Below are 22,433 nucleotides of genomic sequence, written 5' to 3'. Positions count from 1 at the left end.
TGAACTGTTGCATGAGTGGGTAATTCAGATTGTAAGGGTATAATTGCCCTGGATTTCTTTGTTCAAGGTCACTCTTCAGAGACACCCAGCTCAAACTATAGCTCTAGTAATAAAAACTACCTGCATAGAGGAATCTCTCTTTCATCTTATCAATTCAGCATGAACCTAGAGTCAAACCCTGTTACGGCTACTGGCATGTGTAATTTCTGTAACACCAAGTCCCACCACCACTGCCAGAGCCATCCCTGTACGGCTCCCCAGTGTTGCCTGTGGGAAGAGCTGGAAAGAGGTGGCTTCTTCACTGTGAGTAGCCTGCTGAAGAGATCCAGGAGGTGTGTGGGGAGGAAGGTCATCCGGGTAAGATGACTCTGGAGAAAAGCAGAAAGTGACCCAAGGGGGAGGTCAGGGGTAGGCAGGGTGGAAGAAAACTGGGTGCAAGTAGCAGCGGCCTCTGTCTCCTGTGCAGGAGCCCAGAGACTCTCATGTCCCCAGCAGGCCCACGGTTATTTTAAATCACAGCAAATAAACCCTAGAAGTTTGGGCCAGGTGGGCAATATTGCTTTTGCAGTGAGGCAACTCTAAGGCTTTTATAAAACCTGCATCTCGACTCATCATGCAATTACAAGGATCGAGGAACAGTGTGGGCCTTTCACTGCCCAGAGCTTGTGAAGGGACATACCTCAGGTGTTCAGTTCGAAGGCCAGTTTCCAGTCCAAGCCCAGGGTTTGATGTGACTCTTCCAAGCCCACGCTGGCTGAGGCACAGGAAGAGGACCCCACCACAACCACTATGTTGTGTAAACATGCGTTGTGACGAGGAACACGAGGCATCAGTGCCAAGGGTGCAGGAGGAGTTTTATGGCTGCTATCACCAAAGGGAGATTTGTTTGCATCAGAGGATGAATGGGCACCCGCTTCCTTACCCTGAGGACAGCAGGAGAGGGTCAGCAGGTGGCAGAAAGGACTGGAAGGAGTTGTGAAACCCTCGGCAGGCAGTGTGCTGGTCGGGTTTTCAGAAAGATGCTTGAAAGACAACAGGTTAGTTTTTAGCAAACCTTGATTTTAAGCAAATACTGAAGCTGACACTTAGCCACTTGCTTGAGTGTTTTGCCAAGTGATGGTTTCCACTGGAGCAATATCCCATCACAGTGCCAAGAGATACTGGCCCCCACTTATCCCTGTGCACTGCCAGAGACCCCTCTGTGCTACTCTGCAAGCAGAGCACTGCCCAGCTGAGCATCCCACCAAACCTAGATGTACATAACCACATTTACTTCTATCTTAGAACTTCTTATGACATCTTTACTGACATGGGGGAAAGTTATTTTTCCTTTTAAATGCTTCCTTTGCTGGACACTGTTAGAGAAATATTGGGTTTCACCTGCTCACCACCCACCCTATTTTCTTTCCCAAATATATAAACTCAGACAACTGTCCTATCTATAGCTTCCCTTTTTTCATTCAGTATGACCTATTTTAACAATACATTGAAGCAGGTTTATCAATCTTTCAGGCTTTTTCCTCAGCGTTTGTAACAAACCATCCAGTATTAATACATTCATCATGGGAAAGACTTGATTAAAACATGGTATTTAAGAGGAGAAACAACAAAAAAACCCAGAGGCCAAAGTTTACCCCTGGTGTGACTGTAACTGTTTGTCACTTCTGTGACGCAAACAGAGAATTGACTGTTTGCTGTCGAGCTAAATTTTCTCTTCCTCAAAGCTTTGCTTACAATCTCTGATGGCCTGTAAGTTCAATAAAATGCTGATAAAAAACCAGCAGCTTTGAATCAGCACCCACCGACATGGGTGATATTCTTGTCCACTTGTGCTTGATCTGGAGGCTCGTCTGGGGAACATGGTTGCTGATCTTTCTCATTTCCAGTTGCCCCAAGATTTACTGAAGTCCGTCACTAAGTTAAATCATCCTGTGATCTGAAGACTCAGCAGGATTCACAACCAAGAGGAGCAGCCTGCATCACTTCTCCCCTGTTAGCAAGGGCAGGATTTACCACATCGCTAATACTTGTACACTTTTCCTCTGCTTCCTTTGTATTTTATGTGTGGTTTGTTTCACAGCAGACTCCTAGAGATACATGCTTTATCAATTTATTATGAGATTTTATAAGCCCAAAATGCCAGATGATAAATTGCTAAATATTACCCAAGCTTATAACAGTACTTTTTCTATATTGGACTTCTCCCAGCAGAGGCTTTCTCCACTTTCTTTCTTCCTTTCCATGCCCTTTCGAGATGAGCTAAGATACAAGGAATACTGTTGAGACTAGATCAGTGCAGAGAATAGAGAGAGAATATGGCAACGCAATGGGGTTTTATTCCCCTTCCTATCCTCTAAAATGTCAGTACATTCAAAAGTGTGTATCCAAAAAATCACAGCTGAACCAAACTACAGAAGTTTACACCTTTTATTTCTGTTAAGAATACTCTATTTCTAGCAGATAAAGTAATGACTGAAGTGTTGGAATGGAAGGATACAGGCTCTTCAGGAAGGATGGGCAGGGGAGGAGTTGTGATCCTCAGGGGTTGGTGTTGGGACCAGCAGTGTTTAACATTTTTGTTGGTGACGTGCACCGGGGCAAAGACCGAGGCAAACCTTTCCTTATCCATCCCTCCCCTGAAGACTTCACCTGAAGTAAAGACACCACCCACAAGCCACGTAGTCCTTTTCGCCTGTCACATGGATGGCAGAAAAGGGACGGCTCAAAGTTTCCAGAGGGAGCAAGCCCAGGGTGCCTGCTGCGATCCCTGCCAGCAGCAGGCGCACCAGCAGAGCTTGCACACCTCTGGAGATGCCCAGCTCTCCAGAAGGTGCATTAGTGAGAGCACCACCCAGAGCAGCCCCAGGGCACCACGCCTTGGCACAGCACAGGGCCAAAAGCGTGCGGTGATCACCTGCCTCCCAAGCAAAGGTTTATCTCTGCTCAACTAAGAGAGACCGTTTGCTGGAGACATTGCACAACAGGGTGTGGTAGAAGGAAGTGTAGGAGAGCAGGGTAAGAAGCTTGTGATGGAGAGGTATTTGCACAGCACCAGAAACCCTGCTGTTCAACACTTCTCTGCTCTGACCTTCTCCTGCTAACAGAAATCCCAGCATCAACCCCCGCTTCAAGCTCTCAAACTGCTTTGAGTGCTCCCAAGTGGTAACACGTGAGCCTAGCCAAAACCAAATCTCTCACAACATGCCCAATTATAAAATCCTTTCCAGAAGTCATCTATCATCTTGAGCTCATGTTACTAAGATAAACCTCTCCTCTCTCCCCTTCCCTTCTGCAACAGGAGGTCTAGGAAAGCATAGTGAAGTGCTCCCCATGAGCAGGAACTGCACATATGAGCCCAGGTATTTAGCAGTGTCCACATGAGTGAGATGCAGGTCTCTGGGAATCCAATTAGTTTGTATGAACACATCCAAAAAGCTCACATAGAGGGACAGGAGAATTTGATAACAACTGCAACACCGTTTCCAAAGCCATACATCTCCCTGCTCCAGACTTCTCTTTATGTCAAAGGAGCACAGGTTTCAGTTTTTATTCAGTCTCCAACTTTAAAATCAAATGAACAAAGGCACCTGAGCGCACACTTACATACACACAGCCATCCTAGGAGCTTTATCTAGAGTCCCAGAAGTGTGATTGAAGTGCCACCCTGCCCTTCTATCATGTCAGCACCTACACAGGTTCTGTACATATTCTAGATGCATCCCCATACTTTTTGAATTATTAAAACTCTTTTATTCAGAGAAGACATTTTCTGAGAAAACTGCACTGTTCTCCTCTACCAAATCAATATAAAATATCAGAGATAATCTTCTTGACAAACCAAGAAGAAAAACACCCTGTCAATTTTTGTATACAACCTTGCCTTTTGTTTTCAAAGTTGGGCAAACAATCATCTCTTTCCATTTTCAATTGCTTTGAATCAGTAAACAGGAAGTATTATTTTGCAAAGCCTCTGACTTCATGTGTTCTCTGCTTGTGGTAATAATTTAGTGTGGATGATGTTAGCGCCTACTTGTTCACACTGACTGATATCCATGGGGACATCATCTTCAAAATGTGGCATTTTCACAAATGGTTTGCTGTCTAAAACATGACAGTTCAATATCCATCTTCATCAGTCTCATAGTGAACTTAGCAGAGTGCAGGTTCTTTCTGCACTGCTCTTCTTCCCTGCATTACTGGTTAGTAAAAGGCTTTCTTCCCCTCCTTGTGGCGGACATTTTTCTCTGGCTACCACAACCCACCCTTATAGCATGCTGTCATGCTATCAGAAAATCTGTATATTGTGCAACCACGACGATGTGGTTAGAGCTCATGTGCCACTCCTCATGCTTAGAGCAGGGCTGGCTGTGAGTAGGTTTGCTACCAGCACTCCCTCCCTGGCTAGCATCCAGCCTGAAACAGTCAGTGCCCTCCCCTTTAAAACTCTACCTTTTAGGGATCCTCCCATCCTCTTCCCAGCCACTGTCAAAATGAACAAAGCTAGCTGTGAGTGATTTGCCCTTTCTCTCAGAAATTACTAAAAAAAGTTAGTTGCATCAACACATCATCTCTTCCAGTGCTGCTCCTTGTGCCAGAGTTTGCTGCTACTCCACCTCCAACATCACTGGCGGCAGGGGAATAGTAAGGTGTGGCATAGGGACCAGCTACGTGTAACCACTGACATACTACTATCTCTTTGCAGCAGCCCTTCCTTTGCAATACTCACGTTTATCGCTCAAATCCCCTGTTGCATCCTGTGTAAGCATAAGGTGGTGCCCAGTGTCCTTGTGATCACTGATAGAAGAGACATCAAGGGATGTCAAGTAATGAAAGACCTGCTAAATGGAATACCGGAAATGGGAGATAAGATATAGCTCACTGCATGGACACCCCTTCTGAACCATTGTGCAAACAGGGTGAGAACTGCTATGACCAGCATGTTGGACTTCACAGGCTATGACAGGAAAAGCAGAAGAGGCAGCAGGTGCATCTTCCCAAGCCTTTCAATGCATTTTCTGGGGGTTCGGTTGTTTTCACTTACTTCTTTCACTGCTGTTGGGCAGCATGCGCTTTCCTTTGCCTAAACAGACCAAACCCTCCTCTCGTGCATCTGCCCCTGTTACCCCACAGGCTGGGCAGATCCTCGTGTCAGATCCTCACCAGCCCTTCTGCTGAGCCCCTGCCAACAGCACATTCCTTTCCCTATTACAAGCACAACGCATGTCCAATGAACTGGGAGAGTGTGTAGGGGGAACCCTGCTCTCTCTACCTGCTTGTTTTTTTTTCCAAGAATTGACTGACCTTCCTTCCCCCCGGCGTTCCTGAGAGGGGCGAGGAACACTCCATAAAATAAACTTTCCTCCCAAGCAGCTTCTGAAGGGTGAGCTTTTGGGTTTTATTTTCAAAAAAGCACATTGCAACAGAAGACACAAACCTAAGAGCTCAGAAGGCACCACTGGGATTGCCCAGTCTGATATCCCGGATAGGGCAGGGAATAGGCTGTTCCCCAGAAGGGTGAAAGGAACTCTGCTTCCTTGATAGGGCTCAGTAACCTGAGGGTATACACTTTGTCAAAGGTCATATTTTGTTCAGGAGAAAAGCCTTATCTTGCATGATTTCTTTAAATAGGAAGAAAAACCAGAACAACAACAACAAATCAAACCAAACAGCCATACATAAGAATTAAAGGGGGGGAAGGGGTAGCTCCATTAGTGAAAGAATAAAGCAAACTCATGTGAAATGTCTTATTCCTATGGAGTAACCCTTTTCTTCATGCTTTCAGTTCCCTATTTTTTTGTGATTTAATAGAGGAGCCAGGAGATCTATTCTACCAAGCATTATTATTAAACGACTTGTTAGAGTAATAAAGACACACTGTCTCTCTTTCTTCTTTCTCAGCATGCAGGGATAATACAAGTGGAGCTGTTTTACACAAAGGCACAAGACCTCCCTCGGCCAGCACCCTACCAGCTATCCTCTACTATATTTAGGAACACAAACAGCTTGACATACTACCCGAGTTTTAGGATTCTATTAGCCATCTTCACTGACAGAAGCGCAGTCTGTACCTTTAAATAATACCGAGTGTTCACAGAGTACTTTGGCTAATAATGTTCTGCAGAAGTTCATCTTTTCTGTACAGCAGCAGGCTAACGTCACTCAGAGTCAAGGGTCAGTGAAGTATTAAAAATTCACTGTGCCTCTCCTTGCAAAGCAATAGAAAAGAAAGTAAAATGTCTTGCTTTAGTTAGAACAAAATTACATTTGATTTTACATGTCACAATTGCAATTATCCTTGAATTCAGCACTGGGAACATTCCTGAAGCTATTTCACAGAAATAACTATACCAGGTCTTTTGGTATTCAGAATGAGTAGAAATATCAACGTTATTGTAAAGTCTCAGTGCCTTCAAATTCAAGGAACTGTAACAGGGCTTTCATTGATCCTTCCTTGCTTTTTGGAACCATGAATACAGTAAATTGTCTATATAACTATGTACACACACACACACTCACTTTGTGGCAAAGGAAGAATAAGACTCACCTGGAACCACAGCGAGCCCTGTGGAACAGTGCACTTACACCTGCTGCCCTCTCAATTAGCCTATTGTAAGCGTGTTCTTGTACAGTGCAGAGGCTAATGGGGGTTTAAGATGCAGAAAGTGCTTAGAACTACCCAGAATAAGATCCGTATTCAGCTTTATCTGCTGTTCTGAAGAAAACTCAGTGGGCCAAGTTAACCAAACAATGAAGGCAACCGCTAACATCAGTGCCGATTTTCACCCAATTTTCATCCTCTCTAAGCCCATCTATACTTCATGGAGTATTTAACTCTCAGGTCCATAATGTGTTGTGTAGTTAATAGTGTCATTTCAGTTTAGGTTTCTTTAAAAGTTTATGACAAATCTTTTAAAATGTCATGTTAATCCAAACATAGTCTATAGCTATATCCCAGGCCTAATTCCAAATACTTTGCCATTATGTGTGACAAAAAATACAGTCTGCTTTGGCCAAACACAAGCTGATGGGGAAAGTGCATGAACTAAAAAGACTAGACTGGGCTTTTCCCAGTTCCTTGGGAATTCCTGTGCTGGAAGGATAAAATAATCATTAGTATCTATGAACCACATGCGGAAGAGTTTTAATAGTGGATATTTAAAGTGGAGAACAAAGAAAGTAGGGAATGCAAAGAGAATGAAGTAAATATTCTAAAAGAAACCTGAGCCCTTCCAGGCAGAGATACACCAGCCTACCAGCTGAGACTAGCCAGAACATAGCAGCAGGTTGATTTCCAGGAGCTGCTCATGAAAGGTGCCGTCAGAGGCCCAGTCCTCAGTGTTCCCTCAGCTTTGCCTCCTTTCAGCCCACGCCGATCTGCCGAACCGGCTGCAGCTGTGCACTAACCTGGAGTCACCTCGGATGCAGGTATAACAAGAAGCCATGTCTTCAGCCCAAGGATGGGTTTGCCTTCCTGGGTCATACTAGCACGAAGGAGCAGTGAGGATGGAGTGAGAACCAACTGCAGCTGTGGGAAGGCAGTGGGAGGTGGTCGAGAAGGGGAGCATCTTCCACTGCATTCCCTCTGCAGGGCTCTGACTGCAGACTCAGAGGCCAGTACCCTCCCCAACATCCCATGGACTGTCCAAGAGACACAGCCACTGTCAGTGCAATCTCTGTCCTCTGAAATTTCCCCAGGCACCAGCGCTCACATATTTCAGCAATAACCGCTACCTTGTAAACACATTCCACATTCCTGTTGCATTAAACCCCAGAGGCCAAATGCAAAGCTGAACAGCCTCTTGTCTAACTGCTGTACGAGGCTCCCTCTGAAGGGGTACACGTGGCAGGCTTTTAATTGGAAAGGACCTTGTTTAGCCTCTTTTGACCCTTCCTAATTCAGTCCCTCTGGCTTTCAATGGATAATCGTTTTCATGAGCCTGGATGGGAGGCAGGTGAGCCATGGGCTCCTTCCTATTTCCTCCACTCAGATCACTTCCAGAAAAACAGCACAAAATTTGTAATGCAAGGTCACAGCAACACATGACTACTGCAGGGGTTTCAGGTGGGGGAGTCCAGTTAAGTTGGACAGTCTTCCTAACCCAAATAATTTCTTACATGAACAGGCTGGAAGGTTGTTTTCTGACCATGCCACAATAAATATTATTGCTGAGTTCTTTCATCTTTGCTCAGAACCTTCCTCCACAGCCTGTAATGAAAATACCATCAGGATTTCACAAAAGAGCCCTAATTTTTTGTTATTTACTGCCTCATGACATACACTTGAAAACTTTTCATTCTTACTATCCATTCAGAAGATATTTTCCTGTAGCTCTTCTCTCGCCATATACTTGCTGGTCTGTGTTCCAAGCCACACTCTATGCTCCAAAACAAGCATACGATCAAATGGAAAGAACTGCCACTTGTTCAGATTCTCATTTCCCCCTGTGCTCCTTCCCTGCAGCAATAACCTCAGTGAAAACAACCTCTGGCTAGTCACGCTGCATGTTTCACCTCCAGCTGGCGCTTCAGACTTGCAGACTTTTAGATGTCAGTACCCTGAATGCTACTTAATAGTTTTTACTGCTGCTTAGTCAGAAGTCCAGAGCCAACTCTCTAGTGTGCCTACATCACCTGCACAAGTTCTCTCATTCCTTTGGACTGGAAAGGAGAAAGTATTTGCACATGCCCATCTGTCCAGGACAAGTGAGCATGTGTGCTCACATATTCAGAAGATTATATGCAAAAATATCACATGCAGAATAAAATCAGGAGAGGGGACTGGAGAAAGTACAAGAAAGGACAGCACTGGAGAGCTCAAACCTTCCCTGACAGTGTTTATTACAGTAAGGGACATAGTCACTGAGAGGGCTACTGCTCCTCATCTATCCAGAGCAGCAGAATATACTACCAGTCACAGTGTCATACCAACTGTGCATCTAGCCCCGGCAGCACTTTCATCTTCAAAGCAGAGCAGGAGGACAGGTGATAAACGTCACTATATAATGCTGCTACTCCTCAGGTTTAATTTCCTAAGGAAATTTACTCTATCCTCCTCTGACCTGAGAAGCATTTTCCTTGTGAAACACCTCGCTAGTTTAACATGCCTTTTATCCGTCACTGCATCTCCCTCTAGGCAATGGAGAAAAGAAGACACTTCAGCTAGTAATAGGTCTAAGCCACCTCACTCTGAGGAGACACCTCTTTGCAGAGGATAGATGGAAGCCAGGGTTACCTAACAGCTCATGGTTAGGTGCTCTGCATTCCCATCCCCACCATCCTACCCTGCATGCTGAGTAATCCCCAAAGACTACACAGGAACCTGAAAATCATCTCTAAAAGAGATAAAAAAGAAAAGACCCATTTGGAGACCTATCCTATTCGTCCCCAGGCTCTCTTCTTTGAGTATACCATGAATGTTTTACTTCAATACTCAACAGCCTGATGAGATGGAGGTCATTAATTTATGACTATGACAAGATTATTATGGTTAAGTTAACATGTGCAGGCACTTAACTAACTCCTGTTGGGAAATATTTGTCATTAATTCAAAAATTTCCTGCCTGCAATTTGACAAATACAGCACAAATGAGCTGCAGAAATCCAGCACGACATAAAGAGCTCTCATCTGCCATCACCCTTACACGTGACTCTATGGTACTTGAGCTGTGTCTGCTTCAAAGAAGCACAGCAAAATGTACTGCAGTAATCATAAATTAAATGGCATTGGAATTCAGATGCTAGAAAAATCTAACTATGTTCTTCCAGATGCAGGAAAAGGAGCACAGAGGCACTCAACCTCCCCATGGGGAGCAAAAGGGCGACCACTGGGAGAGAGGGTGGCAGCACAGCATTTCTAATTAAACCTCAGGAAGCAAAGCTGTGCGAGCAAAAACTGCTTGTGTGGGCTTTCCTCTCACCTCCTGTGGGTCTGCCGTGATCCCAATGAAGTCAGGTGGCGCAGAGTAAAACCACTGAAGTGGTTTCACTCAGGAGCAATCTGTCTGTCAGGCACAGCACAGATATTCAGGGCCATCTCACCACCCCTGGGTGAGAGGACTCCCTGCCTCAGACTGCTGTGCTTTGCTTGCTTTCCCGGGGAGGTAGATTTAGATTAGATATTAGGAAAAAAACTCTTCACTCTGAGGGTGGTGAGGCACTGGCACAGGTTGCCCAGAGAATCTGTGGCTGCATCATCCCTGGCAGTGTTCAAGGCCAGGTTGGATGGGGCTTGGAGGAACCTGGTCTAGTGCAAAGTGTCCCTGCCCATGGCAGGGGGGTTGGAACTGGATGAGCTTTAAGGTCCCTTCTAACCCAAACCATTCTATAGTTCTATGAAGCAGGTGACAAATCTGTGTCTACAGAGTTAACTACAACAACAAATCAAAACTCACTTCTAAAATAACCATGGTACCTTTGAAGCATCCCAGCATTTTTGTCTTTTACTGATCCCATGGGCAGGTCCAAAGTCAGTGATGAATCATTTTTCCCACAAAGGCTCTTTAGCTGACTTTTTGCAAGACCTATCACTATCAGACACCTCCTACCTACCAGCCCCTTCCCAGTTGCTCCACTCATTGCTTTAACTTTTTCAGTTTTCTCAGTCCCAAGGAATGGTATGTTTTGGTACACTTCAATCTTTGCCCTTCACACAGGTGTATCAGGATAAAACTTTGGGGCATGCTACCAGAGGGGAGAACAAACGCTCCATGTAATCCTTTCACAGGCTGATTAAAGTCTTATTTTGAAAACTATTCCATTTTTTCCCATCACTTTGACTGAAATGCTATTCCAGAACTCTGTGATGGCTAGAAATTCCTAGTCAAAATGAACAGTCTATAGCTCTTTATTTTTGTACCAATGCAATACTTTAATTGAAGCAGCATTTCTCTCCTGACACGGGTATTGAGAGAAGATGGCCATCTCCGCTTTCAGCCTTTATCTGCAAAGCCAAACATGGCACCTTAATTTCTTCCCAGAGATAAGCTCTCCAATATCCTGGCCATTTTACCCTTCTCTGCATCCATCCCACCACAGCCTCACCTCTTCTGGCAGCCAGATACTCAGAGCAGGACACTGGATCCCAGGAGGCCTCTATAGCTAGATGAGACAAAGGTCACTCTTGGATTTAAGCTCCCCAGCTCCTACTTAGACTTGTACAGGTCGGCAGAGAGGAAAGCATTCACCTTCCACCTCTAGCTCATCCTCTACTCCAAGGACACGTTTGAGCCATTTATCATCAAGAAAATCTGGGTGTCCAGACACCCAGATCACTGATGCTGGCTGCCAACATCAGACTACAGGATCCATTCCAGCTTCTTTTCAAACCCCAAAGTGCCAGCGTATGCTCCCTTGGCTGGACTTGCAAGGGCCCAGCCATCTGTGTTCGTACAGAGCATCTCTGGTGTAGGTGTAATGGGAAAATATTTTGCCTTTTACATGCAGTTGGCAAATGTACTAGCTCAAGCTTGAGGAAAATCTGACCCTCTTTGCCTAGGGGCCCCCTTCCTTTTCACATCTTTTTTTCAGACATTTTAAAAATATTTGTGAGTCATGGAAAATGGCAGGGAATTCCATGTCTAGCAAAGCTCCCAGCTCCGGCAGAAAAGCACTAATAAGAGGACACTATAAGGCTTTGTGAACAGAGGAAAGATCAGTAAGATCCCAGAGTGCTGAACAACTTAATCTCTCAGGTCCCACGCTATTGTCTGAGGGTGCTGCTTTACTAGAAAAGCTAGATCAAAGTGACTAAAGAGGTTTCTGCTGTTAACTGTCTCCTCAGTTGTTGACCTTGAGACCAGAACAATTAAATGAAATGTGAAGCACCTCCTCAAACAGGTATGTCTCCTTCTCTGCCCTACATCACCTAAACACACAGTAGTGTGAAGTTACACACTTGGGAGAACCTTTTGTAATAAAGAACATCCTGAACTGCACAACGATCCTGCTGTGGTACAGATTTTTTCTCTCTTCTTAAGTGGACATATATGCTGTGGGTCCTAGCAATCAATGTTTGTGCTCTCCCATGTGTATGATAGAGAAAAAAAGCCTGGGATACCAAATTGCACATGCACACTTTGAAAAGCAGCTGCTGTATCAGGTATGCAATGTGAGACTCTGGGAATTGTTTTTCTGAATACTAAGTGTGGAAAATATCAATTGAAACTGCACTTACTCAGCCTCTCTGAAGAAATCAGCTCCTGAATGCCTTAGAGTCAGCACTCAAATTTAACAGCTACATATTAGAGATAATTAAAATATATGGCTTACAAATACTCTGGGCTTTTAAGTCCCTATTCAGAATCTACCACTACAGCCTCCTGTGCAAAAATCCTTGCAATGCACCTGTCCAAGAGATGTGCAGCCAGATCTTTGGCTGATGTCATTTGTCAGGCCTCTGGTGAAGTTAACTGGAGCTGTACCAAATCATATCAATGAAGAGCTGAAACATACTGTTTATAAACTTCTGAAAAATGCAAGTTAAACAGTTTGTATTCAGCTGGATACAGTCCATGTCACGGATCCACCTGGGCTGTGGATGCAATCCATGTTTTTCAAAACATGAGAAGTGTATTTACTGTGGGGAGTGGTCCTTCAGAAAACTACCATGCCAGCCCTGTACCAGCACTAAATACAGACATACTCTGGGATAATTCCCACCATCTTTGCCATCTGTGAGTAGAGAAGGCCACAGCAGAAAAAAGACCATTTTATTTTTCCTAAATTAATTTCTAGAACAGCACATTGCTTTAATTTCAAATTTGTCAAAGGGTTTCTATTTGTAATTTATCAAAGGAAAACAAAAAAGCAGTAAGAAATCCCATTGTGTTACCAACCAGAGGCAATGATTGCCTGCCTCTGCAGACAATACACAATTAGAGGGACTTGCTGCTTCCCATTTTGTAAATGTGCTGTGGGGAGCCAGTTGCAGCGAGTGTGGCAACCGGTAACTCTTGATCACTTAAGGATTTCTCTTTAGCTAATCCTACAATAAAATCACTAGAGAAGTTCAGAGGTTGTTTTCAGCACTTTATAAACAGGCACCAAAAGGAACTGGAGAAGACAGTTCATCTTTCCACTTAACTTTTTTACTTACCATCCAATGAAACTTTAATAAGTACAAAGGCAGGCCAATACTCCCGCAACTGAATGTTATGCATCTGTGTAACCAAGAAACGCATTACATCTGTAGGAAAACAACCTTTAAAGCACTTAGACATAAACTTTCTTCAGCTGCTTACCTGCGTACGCTCCTGTTTGCCAGATTCAACATAACACAAAAAGGCTACTGGTGTTTCAAAAGGGATCTGTCACGTCTCCAGACATTTAAATGGTGCCACAAACACCACAGGCGCTTTCAAGTTTGCATAGAGTTTTGCTTAGGTTCGGCTTGGATAGTGCACCCTATAGCTCATCAGCCGTGCTCTGGCTTCCCGAAGAATGAGTTATTAGGACTGCTCTGATCCCTTCACCAAGTGATCTCGGTATCTAACGCCCGGGAGGAGTCAGTCAGAGGAGAAACCACGAGTATCCCCCAGTTGCTAGGAAACAAGCAGGGAGATCCTGACCTGAATTCTTAGTGGAGGCTGATGTTGCTCAGGAAGTGTAAGCTGGGTCCTTCCTGGAAAGTCACAGGCTTGCTGAAAAGTTGCTCTTGGCTTTGCAAAGGCTACCGCGAGCACCACCCCGGGTAAAGGGACAGCAGCCGAGCTATTTTTATGACAAAAAGGGCAGCTGTGGTGAAAACAGGAAATGCCCGTGCAAAAACAGAGGGCAAATTTTCTACTCTTTGTGCCAATTAACCTCAAAATGGGAACTCTGTATTTCAAATTTGGTCTTTAGATAAAGCGGGAGAAACCACGCACCATGTGCACAGCCTCAACGTTAACAAATGCAATAACAGAGCATTAAACGTGTGAAAATCAAAAAATTAAGGTTATCCCAGACATGTATGCTACAAAGCGTAATTCAAAGCCAAACTCATAACACAGAAAACTAAAGAGAAACAAATCAGGAAAGATAATGGTGACACAACAACTCTTCATTTTCATACCTTTTAAATATTTTTAGCTATTGCTATGCCACCATATTAATTATTCTATTTAGCTTGCAACCTCCTCAGCCTGCATTTGCTAAAAGATGAAAAGTAAGAGCTGTATCATGCCTAAAGAACTAAAGTGCCTCTGGGTCCCCTAGATAGGGCATACCTGACCCTAGTTATCCTGTACAGTGGAAGGAAATAATGACTCCTCAAATGCAGCATAATGTAAATGTCTCATGCAGACACGATTATCTGAGAAAAATGCCTGTTTGCTTTCTACTGACACCAAGGAACATCCATCCTCTTCACAAAACTGGCATAAAGCGATGCTGTGCACACCTGCTGGAGGGGCTGGTGAGGCCTGGAGGAATGAGGGGTGTTAGTGCAGAAACAAGCCCTGTCATTCCATCCAGGTGTGAGCAGCTCCTTCCCTGCTTGGGTGGATGCTTCCAGTCCTGGACAGGGATACCTGTGAGGACCTGCAGCCCAGCTAAGGCAGTAGCTGCAGTATCATCTTTGTAGAGCACACACTGCATGAGAGATTTGCCACAGGTATACCTACCACCCCTGCTACCACACAGGTATACCTACCCCCCTTAAAAGAGGGGTCTCGGGCACAGGAGGACAGGCTTCTCATGTCTGCGGAAGTCCAGCTATGACCTTAAAAAGGAATTCCTCCACAATTTGATAGCCTTTTATCTGTTAAAGGCTATGTTTTACTGGAAGGAAAATGCACAGAAGTGGCTTTGTAGAAATGCCAGACCATTTCAGCTGTGCAATGGCACACCTAATGCTTACTCCTAATGTGTGTAGTGTACCCCCAAAAAGGCGTTCTTTTCATTCAGTGGCCCAATACAGCTATGTTCAACACAGGCCCAGGGTCAGGCAACAGACTCCTAGCGAGGCTTGAAATCTCTCCCTCCCTCATAAATGTCCGCATTTACTCAGGGAATCAGTCTATCCCTGCAGCAATTATAACTGCCCAAAAGCAGATGAATATTAAGGTGCTTCAAGCACCTTTCTGAACAAGAGCCAAGGCCTGACACATTGATAGGAAAAATCACAGTTCTTTCGCTCATTTCCTTTCTCTCATCTTTTTGCAGAAATAGGAAGGGCTCAGTATTAAGTCCAATCTCAAAGCACTTAAATTTCCACACAAAACAGTTATGGATGTCATGACCCAGGGAGCAGCAAAGCTGAATTAATCCAGGTTTTAAAGATGGTCATAAGAAGAAAATCTTTATAGGTAATCAAGCATCATTTGGAGGAAGCAAACTGAAAATTTAAGATGTTAAATCACCTGCTGCTAAAGACAAGCTTATCAGTTAGATGATCAGAACACTGTGCAAGTCAGAAACCACAGCTCTGTGCAGTGCAGCTGTATTTGAAGTAGTGCAAGTATTCTAAAACAACTTTCTTTATGAAAGGCCATCTTAAAGATACTATCACCAGACGGCAAAATTATGCAGAGAACCTACCCACAGAAATATCTCTGCTTTAGACAGTGCCAGATTTATCTTCTACTACAGATTCTTCTTTTGCAAACCAAGTAGAGTCACTTCAGTGCATTTTTTTTTTTTTTTTTCCTAAAAACTCTTCCAAATGGCCTCTGTTCAGCAATGCAGTAAGCCAACACTAAATTGTCTAAACTAATTGTCCCCTTTCAGGGACAAGAATTTCACATGTGACAGGGGAGATGACATACAAGAAAAATACTTCTGGCTTTTTCTGTATACAAACTGAAGGGCTGTATACACAGACAAGGACTGTCATGGGTAGAAAGCCATGGGAGATACCTGTTGGTGAAGACAACAATGATTCAGGTAGGTGCCAGAATCCAGTGATCTGGCCACAGACGAGCAAATAGCTCAGTCAGTGACTTGCCAGTGACACTCTTGGCAAAGCTGTCAATTGTTGTATCACCACTCATTTTCTTAGGTATTTTCAAACACAAACTAAATGCTGTGAAGACTCACTGGCAGTTTCAAACTTTTTCTGGGCAGAAAAGGGGGTGTGAATGGTACATGGAGCAGAGTGGTAACAGTCAATAAAAGTGTAAATGGCAAAGAAAGTGCAGTTTTATACCAAAGTTAGAAAAAAATGTAGACAGGAACAATGCTGCTGGAAATGCTGATTCAAAGGAGAGCCCAAACTAGGCATCTTTATTTCCTTTTAACATTTCCTCTAGTCATGTCTGAACAGTAAGAACAGGTGAGTGGTAAAACAGATCTGGGTGGGGTACAGAAAAGCCATTTCATAGTGTCAAAAATAACCCATCACATCTTCCTATTATCTAAACTGGCATAACTCCACCAGCTTCATTTTATGCCAGTTTAAGATCTGGCATCCAAATGCACTAAGAGGACTACGACAAAGGTGGCAGTTCCTCTTACATGCTTCGCTTTGCCTGCAGGCAGGTTTCAGCAAGGCACATGTCTGTTCTAGGGGAAGATAGTGAAGGATTTAATCTTCCTGATGCATACACGAGGATGCTAAAGTACCTAACTCATCAAACACACTTTGCAACAAAATATATTGTTAAAAATTTGCTTTACTCAGCTATGCATTTGTATAACACAGTTCAAAATTGGACACAGAAAGTCAAATGCTGCTGTCCGAATCTTCAGGCCAAGGTATAGCTTTGCAGTAACTGAGATAGTACGTAATCCAGTCACATCTCCACACACATCAGTAACACAGTACTGAGAAGTCTCCTGGTTGTTCAGATGCAGAAGGAGCTACGTGAAACACTGATTCACGCTGATGAATTGTAACCAAGCAACACTGCCAGCATCCCTCCAGCCCATTGTTCATCTGAGCTGGGGAGAATAGCAGCAGAACAGCACTGAAAACCTGCCAAACTCCAACTTCCCCAATTAAAGGATACGATCCCTCTAACACTAGATATAGCAAATTCTTTAACCAAAACATAACAGAAATAAACCGTTAACTTCCCTCTCAGTAAAAAGATAGTGATAACCCTGAAGGCAGCACATTAATTCCTGTGTGTCCATGACTCTCTTGTAAATAATCTTTACAAAAGAAATAGTTCAAATTTACTTTACACAAAAAGCACAGGGCAATGAATTATTCATCTGAGCAGAGGGACAGAAATACTGCCTTTTTGTTAGGCTGGCTATTGGATGCTGAGGGAAACTGAAGACAACTTTCTCAGCCACAATAACCACTAACAACACAGATGAGATGAAAAGGAAGTAGATACTTGAAAAATTCGTGCAGTGAGAGCTGGCAACCATTTTGCATTTAAGTGTCTGCAACTGAGAGTTAACACACACAATACAGACACTCCATCATCATTGACAAGAACCTTTCTATCAATGGAGGCACTAAAAAATGACAGTACTGAATGTTTTGCTTTTATTGCAGTTAGGTCTGAGTGGTGAGATTATCTGTTCTGTTTAATGCCATGGATCTGGACATCAAGACCAAATTCATTGTAAAATGATCCACCATTGCTCTTGATGGGAATAAGAAGATGACAGAGTCTGTCAATAAAACTGCTTGTTACTAGAGGTCCTGAATTCTCAAGATGTGTCACAGTCCCCACCATTTTATCGGTGGGGGGGAACGGGGATGGACGGGGGGGACAGGAGGGGGACAGGATGGAGGGAGGGGATCTATGAGTTAAGAATAAGATACTTGTTCTCATGTAAAAGGCTAATAGCTGTGTGCATTTCTCAGTGTATAAAAACCAAAGTACTGACCTGTAAAATAGAAATAGTAATAACATCTGCTAGACTTCTGGGATCTGAAAACACATTCCCTGAGAGCAAGTTTCCAAAAGAAAGGCTGGGCACTTATGTAAGATACCACTTCCATTTTCAATGAATTACGCTTCTCTTTTGAAACTCTTGTTAAAAGCCTGAGTGCAAAACCACATACATCTCTCTTTGGGAATAAAAGCAATACGGTGAAGCGACAACTGCCATGGCATTGCCACAAAAACAGATTTATCAACACCTTTCAGCATTTGGGATATACTGGATCACATTCTTTATTTACTCCCTGTTCTTCCTTTTCTACAAACCAGATTCCTAGATGTGGTCTTCTCATAGAACATCTTGGGTTAAGAAGCGACCTTAAAGATCATCTAGTTCCAAACTGCCAATGGCAGGGACATTATTTCTCAATCCCATCATGGGGAATCAAGCAGTCCTGTATTCACTATTCTCTGTGGAGTACTATCAGAATCGCACACTGGCAGTAATGGTTCTGCTTCTTTGTCTCTCTGCTTGGCAGTTTAGGGTCTTTCTTATATAAGTTCCCAAGGCTGCCAAAGGTTTTGATACTTCACAGGACTTCTTACAGGGTCAAAGTGAGCTCCGCACAGCATGAGTTCCCACCAGCTTCCTCTCAGCTGTGAACAGATATTTGAAGCAGAACTTGGTCTCATCTTCTTCCTTCCCCTCATATGTCTGCCAGATGGCTTTATTTAATGTCTATTCCCTAGACTGGCTCTTAGATTGATTTTTTTTCCTCTACATTTGCCATCTGCTGGTCCAAACAGCTAAATGATACACTCACTTTTCAATCTCATGGCATTGATTCATTCTTGCTGTCAACTTGGCATCCAAAATAGTATGGCATGCAGACCGGCAGATCTGGGTAAGGCCTTGCTCCACCAACAGGAATTTTCTCCTTGTGCCTTTGAGAGCCATTACCACAGTAACAAAGTCATAAGAGGCAAGTAAGCACAAAGCCAAAATGAAAGACAAGTACTGAGAGGAACTGAACCATACTGTCTTAACAATGGAAAGTGGCCTGTGGGGCTGCTATTGCCTGGAAGCTGGATTTTTAGCCCCAGCAGCTGGAGTTGTGTAGCCCTGCGCAAAGAGAAGACATCATGTCATGCAGCAGCTAAAGGCAGAGAGAACTGCATGTGAACTTCCAAAAGAAACAAATGCTCTGTGGAAAAAAACCCTGACTTAGATCCTCCAAATTATCTTCCAAAGTCTTGCTCTTTTCAGTGACAATGCATGGGGGCTCTTGTGAAGTAACTGATGTGAATATGGGTAGCATGTCCGTGCCCTGCAAGGTACCAAGCCTGAGCAGCACTCCAAAGAAGAGGTAAAGGCCAGGACAGAAGCCCACAAAACTTCAACAGCAGCTGGCTGGAAAGGGTGTGGGGAACATGAGAGAGGCAGAAGGAAGGGAAAGATGCTGAGAAGTCTTGCTATGACCCCACCTGAATACCTAACAGCAAGGTATTACTGAGTTGCCTGAATGCACGTGTTTTACCCATCTTGTTACTTTAGACTCAGAGTTTTTTTAGAGATGGTTCCGTCTCTTGAGTGTTTGCACAGTTGAAAGTACAATAGCTCCTTGTGCTGACTGAGTCCTGTGAATACCATGAGAAATACAGTTAAATAATAAGAGCAGTAAAAAGCCTGGTGCTATTCATACTTGAGATCTTGCACGGCTCTGGACAAATCATAGCCACAGCAACACTCTCAACAAACACATTTTCTAGTCCTCTCATTATTATTGTTGCTTTCTCTTAAAGGTATATAAAAGACAGAAAAAAAAAACATCCCTTTCATGAAAAAATATTCATTTCATTTCAAATCTGAATGCCACAAAAGACCAACAGTTTATCCAAATTGTCCAAGTGAACAAAAGCTTGAGAACTCCTAGTTCAGTGTTTCTCTGTATGCTTAACCTTGCATATATACTTGCCTTTTTCTGTTTTTCTTGTGGCTTTGGTGTCTCAGCTGACATCCTAACAGCCTGCCTGCTCTCAGGTTTGCATCCCACGGTGAAGTAAGTAGGAACAGTGTGAGGTCTGTAGTGTCTAAATCCCTTAATGTTCAGACAAATGCTGACGCTACAGTGCTGGTCCTAGTTTTCCAGAGCTTCTAACTTCAGTTACGAAACCAATAAACCTATCCCAGCTGCTCAGTGTCCTTGGTCTCAGCAGCTCTGATTCCCTAATTACCCAGTGAGTGTCAAATCAAGTGCAATTAGACTCAAACACAACTGAAGAACAAGCTGTATAAATTCTTTTGCAATGCAAATTCCTTCAGTACTGAACTGTACGACACTGACCCGCCTGCTCCAGGCCCTCGTGCCATTCAACACTTCATACACAGCCCAGGCTTCAAGGGAGTGGTGCTGAGAAACAGATTTCTTGAAATTCTCAAGCTGTTTCATGTTCTTCACATTACTGGTTCACAATCAGATTTCTGGTTGTCACCACCATGAATGGAAGGATGATTAAAATTCAGTGACAAGTTATGAAATGTTACATCTGCTCAAGAAGGTAGAACAACCAGCCAAAAATAATGCATCACAAAAATGTGTAAAACAGCACCAGATCTAGCCAGAGCCAGCACAAGCTAGGTCTATATTTGAATGCTGAACTGGTACAGATGTTAGTAGGTGTACTGAATAAAGGACAGGAAGACTGTACCACCAGACTGCATGTCCATGGCAACCAAGGAAGGGTCTCCTGGGGAAATGAGTGGTGACATGGGGAATAAAAGAGCCTTAGTCTTTTCCCCTTTGCGTTAGGGCTAAATAGCTTTCATGTTACACAGCAACATGATTTAGGTTTGGGCCATGTTCACTCCCAGATAACAAAAGCAGTAAGGAAAAAAGACAGCATGGCATTTTCAGCCCTCAGAGGGCTTGTCTAGCTTGCACTGTGGCCCATGTCCTGCATGCTCACAGCTATTATTCCACCTAGGCAGCACTTGATACAAACACACCCAGCCATATTACAAACAACCCATTATAATTTACACAATACAGTATAGTAACCAAGACATACACTGGAGGCATGCAAGCTCAAGAACGGCACAAGAACCTGCTATGCAGCTATCAGTATACAGCATTTAGGCACAAATCAGAATCATTTAGTTTGGAAGAGACCTTTAAGATGATTAAGTCCAACGATTAACAGCACTGCAAAGTACCTGTAAAGCTCATTTCTCTTTGTGTATACAAGTTTATTCTGAATACATTTATGATGATTTCATTATGTCTGCTATAGGCAAGGTTTAACAGTATTTACTCTAATAACTACTTGTAAAAGTTCTATTACTGTTGAAGGACAACATTCACAGAAAGAATTAGCAATTGCATAAACAATGAAATGATTGGTAACTCCATACAATGCATGATGATACCAGTCTGCCCCCACATGCGCCTACTTTGATGATTCAAAGGGCAACCCCTTGAGCTCCCGCTCTGCTGTGTACCCAAACAACCCTTGCAGAACCACCATCTCTCTCCATTTCCTTCCAGTTATCATTGGGTGGCTTACACTGAGTTGAGCCCATGTGGACTCACTGCTGGGTACCTGCATGCTGAGCTGACAGGCAGGAAGCCAAACAGAACAAAAGAAAGAGGCTCCATCTACCCTGCTGCTGTCTGTAACCTCTGAAGTAGCAGGATGAAAAATTATTACAGTTACTTTTAATAATATCCTTTTCTTATTCTTCCCTGCCACAAATTTCAGTTTATTCCATTTGTGAGTCTGACAGCGGTCTGCATGTGGTCCATTTCTCTGGCTTATTCCTGGTGCAGGTTCTACCTGGGCTTCCCTACAGGCATGAAACAATGACATCAAAAAGAGAAGGGGAGAGAAAGAAAACCAAGGCAATAGAGGCTTAACATACTCAAAAAGCCATCTGAACATCCAAATAGGAACAGAAACACTTCTTTTTAAGTATCTTGTTTCCATACTATACTATCTAGATGGTATTTCTTGTAATAGTTTGTTCTAAAATAAGTTGGGCATGGTACTAAATATTGTATGATTTCATATCATATAGCAGAGCTAACTGCTTGCCTAATCTGGAATAGATTCTTAAATTCTACAGTGCCTTTAAGAAAATGGGGCTTAAGTACCTTTTATTTCTCTAATGACATATAAGCCCCGGAAAAAGCAATTTCCTCTCTATTTCAGTTGGTTTTGAAAGTCTTAGAATTGACAGTTGTATGTAAACAATTTACACCTTCCCTTTTACAACCACCCAAAATCAGCATTGATTTATGCAGCACACAGTGTCTTTATATCTTGATTAAGTTCCCTTCAGGTTTTCGCTGTAAGCCAGTGATATTTTATTAGAGATAACAGTGATACTTGCATTAATTTTCTTCATCATATTCAGTTGCTTGTGACTTTGGCAGGTGGTATAACTTCTAGGTCCTTTCTGTGGGAAGGCAATAGGATGAATAGCTTTTGATGGTGTTTTTAAGTCCATCCCACATGCAAGGGGCAGGTTACAGCTGCACAATGAACCTTGGTTCTGACAAATTCAAGTTTGTGCTTTGACTCAGCAGAGTAAATAACGCTCTTTTCAAGCAGTCTGCACAAAGTTGTCAGGGTGTTCTGGTTTAATACACAGCACGTTATCAGACGTTACATATC

General features: G+C 43.3%; 1 protein-coding gene across 8 annotated transcripts in view; it reads right to left on the bottom strand.

The window, feature by feature from the left end:
* Positions 1-22,433, bottom strand: part of CRACDL (CRACD like) — a 65,816-nt gene that overhangs the window by 30,017 nt on the left and 13,366 nt on the right. For 4 of the 8 annotated variants that reach the window (XM_061459695.1, XM_061459702.1, XM_061459701.1 and 1 more), the window contains exon 1: positions 13,239-13,389. The exons of 3 other annotated variants lie outside the window; for them this stretch is intronic. In XM_061459695.1, coding sequence (XP_061315679.1) covers positions 13,239-13,270 — 32 coding nt within the window. In that variant the 5' untranslated portion in view covers positions 13,271-13,389. Of the gene's footprint in view, positions 1-13,238; positions 13,393-22,433 lie in introns of those variants that run through there. One more of the 8 variants, XM_061459696.1, reaches the window with a different exon arrangement.

Source organism: Pezoporus flaviventris, unplaced genomic scaffold (assembly GCF_033815535.1).
Source record: "Pezoporus flaviventris isolate CSIRO_AGI_PZ_B2104156 unplaced genomic scaffold, CSIRO_AGI_Pfla_v1 ptg000030l, whole genome shotgun sequence".
In the NCBI taxonomy this organism is placed as follows: domain Eukaryota; kingdom Metazoa; phylum Chordata; class Aves; order Psittaciformes; family Psittacidae; genus Pezoporus; species Pezoporus flaviventris.
The sequence above is the reverse complement of the archived record's forward strand: the minus strand, read 5'-3'. Positions and strand labels throughout refer to the sequence as shown.